Source organism: Molothrus ater, chromosome 13 (assembly GCF_012460135.2).
Source record: "Molothrus ater isolate BHLD 08-10-18 breed brown headed cowbird chromosome 13, BPBGC_Mater_1.1, whole genome shotgun sequence".
NCBI lineage: Eukaryota > Metazoa > Chordata > Aves > Passeriformes > Icteridae > Molothrus > Molothrus ater.
Window position 1 is genome coordinate 3,068,383 of NC_050490.2, and position 14,944 is coordinate 3,083,326.

At 51.3% G+C, this 14,944-nt stretch overlaps 1 protein-coding gene across 1 annotated transcript; it reads right to left on the minus strand.

Annotated features, from left to right (window-relative positions):
* Positions 1 to 13: 13 nt before the first annotated feature.
* Positions 14 to 13,193, minus strand: LOC118690828 (neuroplastin-like). Its single transcript, XM_036389781.1, has 6 exons — positions 13,071 to 13,193; positions 10,613 to 10,786; positions 9,494 to 9,767; positions 1,821 to 1,842; positions 1,425 to 1,498; positions 14 to 1,086 (listed from the first exon to the last, which is right to left on the minus strand). Exons 1-5 carry the CDS (start codon positions 13,191 to 13,193, stop codon positions 1,438 to 1,440), a joined length of 654 nt encoding a protein of 217 aa, XP_036245674.1. The 3' UTR covers positions 14 to 1,086; positions 1,425 to 1,437.
* Positions 13,194 to 14,944: the final 1,751 nt, after the last annotated feature.

Here is a 14,944-nt window from a genome sequence, read left to right on the forward strand (position 1 = left end):
AAAACAGCCCACAGCGGTTTTTGTCGGTGTTTTATTTTTAAAAACAGGTGAATCCACTTTTTATACATCATTGCACTTCAACAAATACACAGAACACGAGTTCATGCAGCTACAGTTACGCACATCATGAGAACCCTGGTAGGTCTATTTCTACAATCTTTAAATCATGAGAAATTACAGTGTCAAACTAAAGAGGAATAACTAGTTGCATAGAATATCACCATGCTGTAACATTTCATCATTTAAACAAACAAAAAAAAAAAAAGAAAATTATAAAAGTTTGCCTGAATTGAATGTACAAGAATATGTCGAACACATCAGTGCAAAAGGATTTGAGAATTTACATGAGTTAACAAAAAAAAAAAAAAAAATCACTTAAAAAGCAATCATATATATATATTTATAAACTGAAGGTTTGTTTTTGTTTCCAACTGCATCCCACCACCACTAGCAGCCCCTGGCACCACCCAGCCCCGACGCCCAACAGGACACCCCGTGCTCCATGGTTAAAGCCCTTAAGGAAATTCCAATGTCCCTGCTCCAAGCACCGGCCCGGCATCACTCCCTCCTTCCAGCCATACAGTAAGGAATGAATATCAGCAGCTTCAAAATGAACCACAACGACTTCTGGTTTCCCCTCCCCCAAATATAAATATATACTGTATATATCTTTAAGTTTTGCTGTACTTTACAAAAGAAGTCTCACTAGATGGCAGCGGTGCGGTTTGAGCGGTGCCGAATTTAACAGCTACAGGAAGTAAAAAACAGCGCATGCGTGAACCCGCCTGGCTACTGCTCGTGTAAAGAGAGGAAAGGAGGAAAAAAAAGCAACATTCACAGCACATCAAGCCCAAAAGAGTTTACACCTTCTACACGGAAGCATTATTAAAATTCATCTGGCTAGGTCATCCTTGCAGGAGAGGCTAAATAAGGCATGCGTTAGACAGTCATATTGTTGCTCACTTGGAAAGGAAGGAAAAAAAAAAAAAAAAAGAAATCAGACAGAACTGGAGTTCTAGAACCAAGAGTTCCAACCCTTAAATTTAGCAGGTCATATTGCCATCAGTCTCTCAGAAACTTAAAGCTCTAAAAAAGAAACGAGAAAGAGGTGCTAGTCAATGGTGAACAGCGCGAGCCGCAGCCTGCAACCCCCGCGCTCCCACCGGGGCTCCCGACAGCCCCAGCTCCACCGTTTAGGGAGGAATCAATCAGGAGGGCTCGGCAGCTTTGCCCAGATTTTAGCAAGCAGGTCCTTAAACCCCCCGCCTGCCTGAGGAAATCAATGTTTGGTCCCCCCCGTGGTCCCTGAGGCGCAGCAGGAATGTTTCATGGTTAATGCAGGGAACGCTTTGCTGCTGCCCCCCAGCACTCCAGGCAGGAGGGCTGGGCCTGCCCGCTCCCAGCCGGGTGCAGGCAATACTTACATGATGAGCGTTTTTAATTTGTGTTTCTCTGACGTAAGTTTTTGTCTTTGTGATTGTTTGTAGAATTGGTTTTCCTGCAGAAAGGGATGGGAGAGAAATGCATCAAAAATCAGTCACAGGTACAGGGAAAATGGACGTTATTTGTACTTCATTAGGCAGCGTTTCAGTCTTCTTCCCTCCAACTGGCTGAAGACAACACAGTTTTAGCCTTTGTATTTTAGCCCAATATTTGTTTTCTAGCAAGATGTTGCTTTTCTTTCCTCCGGTGCTAAGAAACGCACCAGACGGTCCAACACCATCTGTAATGTCACATGCAATATCAACCCTATGATTTATCACCTCCCACAACCCCCCAGTTTATCCCAAAGAGTATTTTTTTCCCAAAAACACACTTACATTGGCCCAGCTGGTTCATCATCTGCAGCAAGCATCCCGAGGCAGCCAGGGAGAGACAAGGGAAGGAAAGAAAAACAGAGTCAGTGTTTGTAGGGGGTGACAAGGAGCAGCAAACTGATCTATCTACAGCATCAAAGGCCATTCCAGTCGGGAGTGCAAGGATCATGGAGTTACTGCTCTGGATTCGGGTTTAATGGCAGGTATGTTGCTTCAATGGGTTTAGTTAACACTTGGAATGCTGGTCATGAAGGACTGCAACTGTAGCGGACAGATTGGTGCAACATGATCAAGACTCATCTTGTCCCCAAGTTCCAGTGGTTCAATCTCATAAAAAATAGATGAGGAGACAAACCAACGGTTCAGTTGTAAAATCCTGCTGGATGTTTGCTTGCATTGACTTTTTTTTTTAATATGTATTTTAATTTTTAAGCCATTTTTCCACTGCTGATGGGTAACTCCTGGTATATACCCCAGAGGGTACATACCCCACACTCATTTTCCCCCATGGATGAAACAACCTCTACATTCCCCATTTTTCTCCAAGTTTAATTAGAAGGGACCAGGTTAGGAGGAGGCTGAAGGGGAACGCTCGATTCCAGCCCCAGCCATGGTCCTTGGGCAGCAGCATCCAGTGTCGCCAGGAGGACTCAGGGTGCTGGGACACCTCTGGACACACTTCAGCTGCAGAGCACTGACAGCATCGTCCTGCCCACGGCCCTTGGCAAAACTCATTTAGGAACTGGCGGGGGTAGGGAATCTGCCAATGAGGAATGTTTCATATTAACTCTCAGGACCAATTAGGCTTTGTTTTGGAATTCTCAAACACCATTTTCACCCACACTGTAGTACAGAAGAAAAAAAATGCATTTACACAACAGTACAAGAGTCAATCCAGGAGCCTAATGCTCCCACAGATGGATTTTGGGGGGACCAATTCAGGCCCTGCTGGTTTTGGCACTTGACAGTTGCCATTCCCACCTCGTGCCGGAGGGATTTTTCAGGGAAGTCTTTGAGAAACTCTCAGCAGGATTCCACAAGGGTGCTTAGTGCACATGAAGCAGTTATGGAAATTACAGTCTTACAGTGTAGGCATCCGCATGAGCACACGCCAGGAGTAATGTCAGGGAGAGGGGACATTACTCCACCTGGGCCCTCGAGGCAACGGAGAGGCAAAGCCACCGCTAGCACAGACAGTGACCAGAACAGAAAATACTTCAAAAATAAAGAACTAACCACAAACCAAGAGCTTTACAGCCAAAGTAACAGACTAGCGACACACTGGTGTCCACAGAATTCCAGTACCAGCAACAGTAACTATCGGACACGGTACAGAGAACTGGGACTAGGAAGGACAGCCAGACATCAATGTGCTGTTGTATATACAGTGAGATATACAGAGACACATCAGGTACTCAAACACAAAGCACAGCAGAGGAATCTATGGCTTCCTTCCACAAACATCTCTGGGAACCGAGGGTCCGAGAGCAGCCGAGCTCCGCGCTCCGGGCGGGACAGGGAGCCCTGGCCCCCGAGGCCAGCGCTGCCTCTGAGACCCAGCTCGGCTCCAGCAAGCACCATCCACTGCTTTGGGAGTTTGTTTGGCTGGACTTCAGCAATAGCAAACTGCACCCTGGACACTCGCTACAAAATAACCATTTTCCCTTCTCTGCTCAAAGATTTAAATGCCCGTTTCAGATCAGCAAGTTCGTGTTGTCAAAAATAAAATAAAAAAAAAAATTTTAAAAAGCAGCTTCAAATTGATAAAGGCTGCCATCAGTGATTCCTCACGAAGATCCCACAAAAAGCCTACTGGGAATACTCTATTTGGTGGATCCCCACGACTCCTCCCTGTCCCATCTCTAAGCTAAACCACAGCTAAAAAGACCAAGGGAAATTCCCAGTCAGTCGTTAAGTGCTGGCAAAGCATCCCCAGTACAGTACAGACACAGACCGAACCCTCAGCGAAACCAGGGGCAACAGAACAACAGAAAAACCAGTACAAAATCAGACTAAAGAAAAGGTTCAAAACAGCAAACTGAAATCCAAATTAGTTGTGAACGTGAATGAGGAAGTTTTCAAGAGTGTTAACGTTATGACTTGTGCGTTGTATAGACTGAAGCGGAGGTTAAACAAACTCCAAAGCATGCAGAGCTCTCACTTACCACCATTTTTTAAGGGTATGATGCAATTGAAGGGGGGAAAAAAAAAAAAGAAGTCATAGTAACCGACAAGATCAATTATCACCCAAAGCTTTAATGCCACAGCCCTGCTCTAGGACAGGCAGCAGCACCTATGGCACAGAGAGGGCCCCCAGCACTGGGAGCAGCCACTGAGCCCCTCCTGCAGCACCTGCCCTGGCACTGGGCACCTCCAAAACCCCCCTGCTCAGAGCACAGCCATAACCCCACAGCCAGGCCTTTCCTCAGGGCATGGAATGACCTGCTTCATGGGCTCCCAAAACTGCACATTCTGAGCCAAAACGGGAGAAGTGCTGCTTGCCTTTAACACAGGTAATCAATCCCTGCAGGCAAAAATATCTGGGAATTAAAATTGGAAGATGATGACAAGTAGATCTCCCTTAGCTCCTCCACTTGGATGGGAATGTGTTTTGTGCCCCCCCTCCCATTTTCAGCCTTAATTTACAGGCATTTTGTATGTCACTCAGTTTCCTTCACCGCCTTTGGAAAGCTACAGGGTTTATTTTTAGTATCAAATTAATCCTGGGTAGCATCTTGTGACTGGTGGAAGTTAAAAATGAAACACTAGCGGGTTCTTCCAGCACTAAGATTCCAATTTTTGCTTCTGAAGGGATTCTACATCTCAGCTCATGCTTTAAAACCTGGAAAGAATTAATCCCAGCCTGGTTTGGGTTGGAAGGGACCTTAAAGCCACCCCCTGCCATGGGCAGGGACACCTTCCACTGTCCCAGGTGCTCCAAGCCCTGTCCAGCCTGGCCTGGGGCACTGCCAGGGATGCAGGGGCAGCTCAATGCTCTGAAGGAGCAGCCAGAGCCCGTGACAGCAGCTCAGGGTCCTGTGTCCATTCCCACTGGGATACAGCAATGCTGCTGGGAACAGCTGATGGCTATGGCCTCACTGTGTACCTGCCTCACCCTGACAGATTTAAAGTGTGGGAGAGAAAGATGTGCATAAAAGGGAAAAAAAAACCACCAAAATCACTGGTTACAAAAGGTAAATGGTTGCAGTTAAACAGTTTGTTTCTTTCAATTACTTACAGTAATAGCAGGAACAGGGAAAGTCAAGAAAAAAGCAAAAGAGGGTTAGAAAGAATGTGGGGATTTGGATGGAGCTTCTGCAGAGCCAGGAGAGGAAACACATTAATGGGAAGTCTTTGGATTAGGCTGAGGAATGAGAGGGAAGAAGGAAAAGGGACATGTTATAACCCAGTCACCCCAGGGCTATGGATTTCCAAGTACAAACCACTCCCATTCCTATGGGGAATGGAGCCAAGGGGTTTTTACTTTCTACTTACCCCAGCAAACACCCTTTAACCAGGGGCTGTGCTGATTTTAGACTGCTGGGTGCAACAACAGCAGACAGCCCGCTGCTTTAGGAACCTCTGCTAGGCTACACTCAGGTGGTGCTGGCTGAGCTATGGAACCAAGCAGCTCAGGCTGTACTACAGAGAACAAAGCCATTCCCTTCTCTCCCTGCCCAGGGCAGCACCCTGGCATTCCCTGCTGGCACCTCCTCTCCTGGGCATGCAGCCACGTGCCAGGGCATGCCAGCTCATGCAGCTCTCAGCCCCAAAGCCACAGGAGCTGCCCGTGGCCAGCCCCCCTGGGTGTGCCAGCCCCTCTGGGTGTGCCAGCCCCTCTGGGTGTGCCAGCCCCCCTGGGTGTGCCAGCCCCCTCTGGGTGTGCCAGCCCCTGGCTGCTCTCTGGGAACGGGGAGCGAGCTGGACGCTGCCTTGCCAGGTGTAAGGCAGGTCAGAACTCAGGTTCTGAGAGGATGCAGGAATTCAATCTGAGAGGATGCAGGAATTGAAGCGCCATCTACCCTCCCTTCCTCCTTCCAGCACAGGATTTGGGTGTGCTGGGAGAACATCCACAGGCTCTGCAGCAAACCCTGCTCCAGGCACCCCCTGATGCCACTGTTTTGGTGTGGTGGGAACAGGCATTTCATGGGTGCTATATTCTTTTTCCTGCTCTCCAACAGCAGGAAAAAGAATCAACTCCCAAATCAGAGTCCTGAGAAGGAGGAAACATCAGCAAAGGAGCTCCTGAGCAGCCCTGGCCCGAGGCACACCAAGCAGCTCACGGACACACAAAGCCAGGTCCATGCAAAACTGAGGCCTGCAGTCAGGAAATGCCAAAGTTAAAGGAGTGTCCCAGCACCTCCAACAGAGGGAACATCTTTACACTGAACTGCTCCAAGTGTAGCCAGGAGCCCATCACCCTCCCCAGCCTCCCATGGGCACGCTGAGCCAGGGCATTTGAAGCCTGTAGAACATGGAGATCTGAGGGAAACATTCAATTGTCTCTTTGGGCTGGCCAGGCAGAATTTCCAGGTGCTGGGGAAAAAGTTCCAGAGGCCTGAGGATCCTCTCACCCAGAGAACGTTTCTGTCCCACCAGTCACGTGCCCCAGGAGTAACTGGGCACTTGTGCCCAGCACCAGACTGGTCTCACCTGAGCAGCTGACCCAGCACACCCCAAACATTGTCATTTGTGCAGGTTTAACTGAGCCAGCCCTGAAGTATCACCTGGGCACAGCACGAGGTGAGAGCTCATGGTGGGCACCTGCAGCTCCCAGCAGAATGCAAAACCAGCAGCTCATCCTGCACTGCCCCAGTCAGGAGCCAAGGTGTGCTCCAGCAGTTCATTAACAGCTCCTTCTGCTCCAAAAGCCTTTGGTTTTCCTCAACACAGGAAGTGGCCTCCTTTAGCAGCACTGGTTTTCTCCAAATTTTAAAAACAATCCCTAGAAGTGGTCTGAGTAAGCCACGTTTCCATTCTCTGTGCACTCCTCTCAGCAGGCCAGACACTGGCCAGGACATCAGAGGATTCCTGAGGGACAGTGGCAGACACCCTGAGGTGGATGTGTGGTACCTGCAGAGTGGGGACACCACAGGTGCAACACCTGCACCCAGCCCTTGGGATCTTTACAGGGATCTGCAGCCAGAGCCACCCCCCAGCACGATGTGCAACAGATCCACAGGGGCCACCCATCCTCACCCCTGCTGTGGGACACAGGCTGACACACACCTGGGGGCTCCAGAAGGGCATTCCAGAGTTATTCCACCCTGGGAAGAGGGGGTGATGGTGCTGATGATGAAGCAATCCCAGTGTGTAAATTTGGAGAGGCCCAAGGAGAACATTCCCATCCCAGCAGGAAGGGCAGCAGCACCTCACGTGGAGCCCTGCCATGAGCACATCCCTGAAGCTGAGCACGACACCAGGGCTGGAAAAGCCAGCAGAGACCCTGGCTGGTGCCAGCTGCTGTGGGAAGGAGTGCTGTGTGTTTGGCCTCAGCCTGCTGGCTCAGCCACAGCTCCCTGCCCTTCCCTCCCCAGCTCCCGGCAGCAGCGGAGGCGGAGCTGTGATTTTGGAAGGGGGAGCTGAAATCCCAAACTCCGAGCGCGCCGCTGCATTCCAGCATTAACTTTGGCATTTCGTAACCATGTCTTGAAAAGAAGAAAATTCAGGATAACCCCAGTCAAACACCCCCACGTGGCAATCAGGAGGCTCCTGATGATTTCCCACGTGTGCATTATACGTGCCCTGCTCCCAGGGCGTTCCCCACCACAGCAGCACAGAAAGCTTCGGTGCCAGTATGGAAAATGCACAACTATCCAAGGAATGTGGGACTCGGGGTGGCATGGTGCCAGCTGTGTCCATCAGCCAGGCAAACCTCATCCCCAGCTACGGACTGTCATACTCAGCATGGATTTCTCCTCCAGGAAAGGGGACAGGGAGAACATCTGACCCCCACAGAGGTGTGTCATGTCACTCCCCAGGGCTCTGCCTTCACAACAGCAGCCCCAGTGAGCACTGCAGTGACCTCAGCTCCTTGGCTCATCATCCTGGACAGCTCCAGGGGGATGATGAGCCTGGATCCCTTGGGTACCTGGGGAGTGGCCACACCAGCCAGGAAAACTCCTGCCTTGGAAAGAGGCAGTGAACTCTTCACCTCCAGTGTGATCTGCTAACACCACAGCCAATTCCTGTTGGATTCACTCCATTTGGGGCTGTTTGCAGGGAATATTTGTGTATCAAATTCCCAGGACCTTGTTTTGGTCCTTGTGAAATTCCATCCAATGAAAATTCTGAATGTGGGGAACTGCGATTGCCATGTGGAGAAGGAGGAAAATGAAAATTATGTGTTCCAAGTTTTCCAGGCTGGTGGAGGTCCCTGAGGCCACGTTGAGAGCAGGACAAGCCCTGGAGCCACTGGAAGCTGTTAGTGATGCACAGAACATGCACTATGGTTCAACTGGGAGCTCCACTCTGAGAGCAGCCCCCACACATGCTCTGTAAGCAGTTAGTAAGTGCTACTCAAGGCTTACAACCAAAGCTGGTTCCCTCTAGGGATGCACTACCTCAGCCAGTTCTGATCCAAGCCTCGGCCCTGCTCCTGTTATTCCATTTGCTGTGTTCCATGAGCTCCTCTCCTCGCTGTAGATCCCGTGTGAGGCCCGTGAGGGTGGCTGTGCCCACCCCACACACACATCACTGTCCCACACCTCTATTTTCATGCCCTGTGAGGGCCCCCTGCAGCCACACAGCCCTGGGAAACAGCTCTCAGTGGGAAGGGCTTGGCCAGCCCAGGATGGTGCTGAGGATCACTCCAGCACGCTGCCCTCCACCTGCCCCATGCTTGGATCCATCGTGTTCCTGCAGCACCACCACATTCCTGCTGCTTCTCCCAAGGAGTCCTCGCAGAGGTTTTCTTGCTACAAACTGGAGTAAGCTGCTAGCAGCACATTAAAGGCTGTTTCTCAGCATGGATCTTGCAAATATTCAGCCTCACACTGCTCCTTTCCCCAGCTGTGCACAGGGCAAGGTGTGCAGGAGTTCATAGATGAAAGTTACTACTAGTTGTATGTACCAAACACAGATGAATTAATTAATTATTGCTACCATCAAACCTGATAATAAGCCCTATTTTTATAAAATCTAATCAGTGGCTACAATAGATACAGGTTCCAGAGCATTCCTTAACTACAGATTCAGCTACACAGCAGAGTAAGAGCCCTCCCCCCATCTCTGAACCCTGGACACATTTTAAGTTCTGAAGCACCTTTGCAGCCCCAATCCCTTGAAGTGCAATGATTCCTTGGTTTGAGTGCAATGTCCCCTGACAGCCCCTGCCCAGTGTCCATCCACGGAGAGGAGGGAATGCCACCAGGGGTGAGGGTGCTGCCAGCTCTGCCCCTGTGCTGCTCCTTGGGGCGGACACACAGAGAGATGGGAGCGCTCCACCCCTCAACAAACAAAGACATCCACAACCCCCCTGAGACCCCCTGAGATCCAGCCCTGGGCCTTGCACCCTTGTGGGCTTCATGTCCGGAGAGGGAGGAGAGGAGAAAGGCAGGAGCGTGGAGCGGGGCAGGCTGCGCTGCTGGTCCTTCCTGCAGAGCGGCTCCTCCAGCAGCAGCAGCGGCAGCGGCAGCGGGGCCGGGCGGGTCAGCGGCGGCGCGGGGCGCACTTACCGTCGGGAACTTCGTCCGGCCGCTTCCGCTTCTCGTAGATGACGATGATGACCACCAGGATGACGATCTCTGCCAGGATGCCCAGGAAGGGCCACAGCGGGGCCAGGTGGCTGCGCACGCGCAGGATGGTGGTGACCGACACGGAGCCCACCTGGTTGGTGGCGTTGCACTGGTACTCGCCGGGGTCCTCGTTGATCTGCAGGTTTGTGATGCTCAGCTCGGTGTAGTTCTCTTTGTTGGAAATGAAGAACCTGCCCGAGGAGTTGTTGATGTCCTGGCAAAGGGACAGGGGTGGGAAACAGCAACGGCTTTAAGGCCTTTGTGGCACGGGAACAGGAGATTGGAGGGAGGAGCCCAGGCCGGGTGTTTGTGTCTCCAAACACCACAGAGGGAACTCTGCCCTCAGGGGTCTGATCACTGCAGCACTCAGCCACTCCTGAAACCTCCAGCTCACACTCAGCAGGAACACTCATCCCACCCTGCTATTTGCTTCACATTCTGGCTCCATCCATCCAATCCATGCAGCAACAGGAAACAGCTGGGCTGGAGGGGCTGGAAATTCCCAGCTCCTCTTTGCTATTCCCACTGCTGGTCACATTTCCTGCTCACTACATCACTGGCTACACGGAACAAACAGATCACCCAAGCTCTAACAGGGATCACTGCCACCTCCTCATAATAAGTCTTGTGAGCTCAACCAGTAAAACTTGGGAGGAATTTATAACCCAATGTGGTTTTAAATCACATTTCTAAGTCAGTCTTGCAGTTTGTAGCAAATTCCAGAAAATGGCTTTCAGGGTAAGTCTTTAACTTTGCTCAGCAGTGCAGTGAGCAGTTTTTTTCACATACCAATAATAAAAGTATCAAATTTTTATTTATACATATTTAAATATATTTATATTTTTATATATTTGGATTGATATTGATATATAAAAATTTTATATTCGCCCATCCATCTTCACTGCTGCCAAAAATACCCACCTTGACTCACACTTTGGAGGGACTGCAACTCGGAGAAGTCACAAAGCTCCTTCAGCAGCCCATCCCCAACCCCAGGGGATGCTCTCCTCCCTCTCGGGGGGTCTGGGCAGGGTGAGACACCCTGACCCCATTCCTTACCTCAAACACCCCATTGACCTTCTTGCGCCACACCCACTCAGGGTGGGGGAAGCCCACGGACTTGCAGTACATCAGGGCCTCCTGGCCCTCGTTTTTGTTCTCACTCCTCTTGTGCCCAGTGATGTCAGGAGTGGCTACGAGACAACAGAGCAGTTTGTAAGTGCAAGCAGGCTCCTTTCACTCACCTGCACACAAATCCCTCCTGCTCCCTGCAAGCTGGGCTTTGCCACCCCGAGGGGATGTTATGGATACACTCTGTGTGTGTGTGTGTCCCTGGGAGCAGCCCTGACCCTGTGCTCTGTGTGTGTCCCTCACCCTAACCCTGTGCTCTGTGTGTGTCCCTCACCCTGACCCTGTGCTCTGTGTCCCTCAGCACAGCCCTGACCCTGTGCTCTGTGTCCCTCAGCACAGCCCTGACCCTGTGCTCTGTGTGTGTCCCTCAGCACAGCCCTGACCCTGTGCTCTGTGTGTGTCCCTCAGCCCTGACCCTGTGCTCTGTGTGTGTCCCTCGGAGCAGCCCTAACCCTGTGCTCTGTGTGTGTCCCTCACCCTGACCCTGTGCTCTGTGTGTGTCCCTCAGCACAGCCCTAACCCTGTGCTCTGTGTGTGTCCCTCAGCACAGCCCTAACCCTGTGCTCTGTGTGTGTCCCTGGGAGCAGCCCTGACCCTGTGCTCTGTGTGTGTCCCTCACCCTAACCCTGTGCTCTGTGTGTGTCCCTGGGAGCAGCCTAACCCTGTGCTCTGTGTGTGTCCCTCAGCCCTAACCCTGTGCTCTGTGTGTGTCCCTCACCCTAACCCTGTGCTCTGTGTGTCCCCTCAGCCCTAACCCTGTGCTCTGTGTGTGTCCCTCACCCTAACCCTGTGCTCTGTGTGTGTCCCCTCAGCCCTGACCCTGTGCTCTGTGTGTGTCCCTCCCTAACCCTGTGCTCTGTGTGTGTCCCTCAGCACAGCCCTAACCCTGTGCTCTGTGTGTGTCCTTGGGAGCAGCCCTGACCCTGTGCTCTGTGTGTGTCCCTCACCCTAACCCTGTGCTCTGTGTGTGTCCCTCACCCTGACCCTGTGTTCTGTGTGTGTCCCTCACCCTGACCCTGTGCTCTGTGTGTGTCCCTCACCCTGACCCTGTGCTCTGTGTGTGTCCCTCAGCCTAACCCTGTGCTCTGTGTGTGTCCCTCGGAGCAGCCCTAAGCCCCCCCGAGCTTAGGCTGGCTCAGGGCAGTGCCTGGGCTGACCCCTGGCCCAGCAGATGGTCCCAGGCTGCAGGGCCCCCACCTTTAAAGCTGCAGCTCCTAATTACAGCACACGTGGCTGGATGTGTGATGGCAGCTCTGAGCTGTTAATCCAGCCCAGGCCAGCCTGGCTGCTCCAGGAAACTGGAATTTCCTACAGGAGACTCCCCTGCTCCACCAGCAGATTCCCTGCAGGTGCACACAGAGCCAGCAATTCCAGCTGCAGGCTGAGATCATGAGGGGAATTTGCTCAAAGGGAACAAAAGCTCTCATGCCAGCAGACAGCAGCTGAGCCTGCTCATCCCAAAATTGCAGCAGCAATCTTTGGGAAAATGCCTGGCAAGCTGTCCTGCTTCCTACTGTGCTGTGTCAAAGGGGTTTGGGTGCAGGGAGCATCCCGTGCCTCAGATCCTTTTTGGACAGTAACAGCATCATCCAAATGAGATTGAGAACCACAGAAAACCCATGGCTGTAGGAAAGCCTGGGGTTCAGCTCCTGCTGGTGTGTGTTCACCTGCACAGGCACACAGGAGAGGGCCCAGGCATCCTCCAAGTGCCCATGGGAATTCCAGCAGCATTTCCAACCCAGCATTTCTAACTCAACATTTCAACCCAGCATTTCAACCAGCATTCCTGGACATTGGAGGAGTCCTTACCAGAGGATGAAGCCCAGCCAGATGTCAACTCCTTAATTCCAAGATGATGCCAAACCACTACACCATGATATGTAAGAACAGGCCAAGAATAAACCCAAGGGGTTTATTTAAGAAAACTGACACCCAATATGTGTCATATTTTATGAAAAATCCTTTCATTAGGATTTTTCCTCCTGAGAAGCTGAGAGGCCTCAGGAATGAAATGTAACCAATGGTTATCTGCTGTGGGGAATGCAACAGGTGCATCTGGGATTGGTCTCATGTGGTTGTTTTTAATTAATGGCCAATCAAAGGTCCAGCTGGACTGGGATTCTGGTCAGTCACAAGATTTTATTATCATTCCTTTTCTTTTCCTTGCAAGCCTTCTGTTGAAATACTTTCTCCTATTCTTTCAGTAGAGTTTTAAGATATCATTTTCTTTTACTATAATATATATCATAAAATAATAAATCAGCCTTCTGAAACATGGAGTCAAGATTCTCATCCCTTTCCTTGTCCTGGGACCCCCGAGAACACCACCCAAAATGCAACTTTCCACATCAGACATAAAAATACCCTGAGAGACATAAAAGCTGACCTGCACAAAGGCATCAGATCCAAACAACCCCTGGTCTTGTACAGAAAGGAGCTGCCAGGAGCATTCCCCACCTGCCAGGGGCAGGAACACCTGGATCAAATGGAGCTCCTGAGCTGAATTCATGTCCTCAGGCAGGAAATCAATCAGCCCTGGGGCTGGCAGTGCTGTGCTGCTGCCACCCCCTGTCCCCAGCCTGGGAGAGGAAACTGTCATTTATCCCAAATAATGAGGGCTCCAGAGGGGAGTGGCATCTGGGCACCTACTGAAAGATGCCACCACTTCCCTGCTGGGCTTGGGACCTTCCTAAAGCAGGAGCTGGGTGAGCCCCCTCTGGCTTTTGCTTCCTGGAGGATGCCAAGGAGGGATCTCCTCCAGCCTAGGGACACGAGCCCGGCGGTGACAAGGACACAATCCCAGAGCTGGCACTGCTGGAATGCCACCAGGGGCTGCAAGCTGGGAACATTCCCACGAGGAGGAGCAGCAGTGGCACTCAGCAGCTCAAAGCTGCTGGCTTCCAGTGCCACCCTGAGCAGGGCTGAGCCTGGAAAAGGGGACAGGGACAGCACTCCCAGCTGGCCCAGTTTGTGTCAGGCTGCTGGCAGGGAGGGAAGGGACAGGAAAGGACAGGGAACACTTTCTGGGACACCTCCACTGCTGCTCAGGGTGACACAGTGACATTGCAGGAAGGAGAGGCCAGCTCCCAGGGAGATCCCAGCTCCCAGGGAGATCCCAGCAGAGCAGCAGTGCCCAGAATGCCTCGGCTCCTCCCTGGCTCTGCTGGGCCAGGGCTATTCCTGGAGCACCCCGGGGGCTCTGTGCACTGCTGGGGTTTCAGGGCTCAGAGACACCACCCCAGCATTTTCTGTCCCAAACAATGCAGGAAACTGTGTCCTGCTGGCCCCAGAACCCCGCAGCCCCAGCTTGAGCAGGGTTTTCCTGGGAAGCTTTTTCAAGCCAGGACTGCTCCTTGCACCATCCTGCTCTATTGTCAACCAAAGCCCAGGGCTGATTCCTTAGGTTTTCATTTTTCTCTTCTGTGTTGGTGTGCAGCTTTAGCTTTATATTAAGTGTTACTGGGATATTTTCACAGGGTGGTGGAGACAAAACAATCCTGTTCTAGCTGGAGACTCAAGGACTGGAGACTCTTCAAACTTCAGGCCCAAAGCATAAACAATGTGAGAAGAGGAGGGTGGGAAAGCAAGCAAGGAGGATGAAACTTCGTCATTTGAAGCTGTTAATTGGACAGTTAACTCCTATATGCAAATGGACTAAAACTTATAAAAATGTGAGATTTCATGACCGAGCCCTGTTTTGCTTCCATCTTGGAGCCATCTGGGCACTGCCAGGGTGTGCCCTTTGAGGGCACTTCAGTAAATCTCCACTTTATTCCCTTAACTCCATCCAGCCTCTGCTCCAGCTCCTTCGGGCATCAGGCTGAGGCAGGTTTTGTTGGGAAGGATTTGGATTTCAGCTCCCTCTCTGTCTGTCACTGCTGATCACTGGCACCAGCAGAATGCCCCGGCAAAGGGAGGTTTGGATTCCTGCATGGGAAGCAGGAAAAATCCTCAAGGTGGGCTGGAAACACCTCACAAAGAGCAAAAGGAAGCAGAGTTAATTTAAATTAACTGCTACCAAAAAAAGGAAAAATAAATAGACACTCAGGCATGCTTGACATGAGAGGAATTCTAAGCAGCATCATTTTGATAGTTTTATAACCTAAACACAGGAGGAAAGGGGTTTGTGGCAGAGTGACCATGAGGCTCCCAACAGCACAAAATTCAGTGTGCAGCAGCTTTCTGAAGGGTTTGGGGGTCATACAGCCAGGAAAATTCATCTCCATGTACAGGAGGCATTCAGCCCTTCCAAGCTCCTTA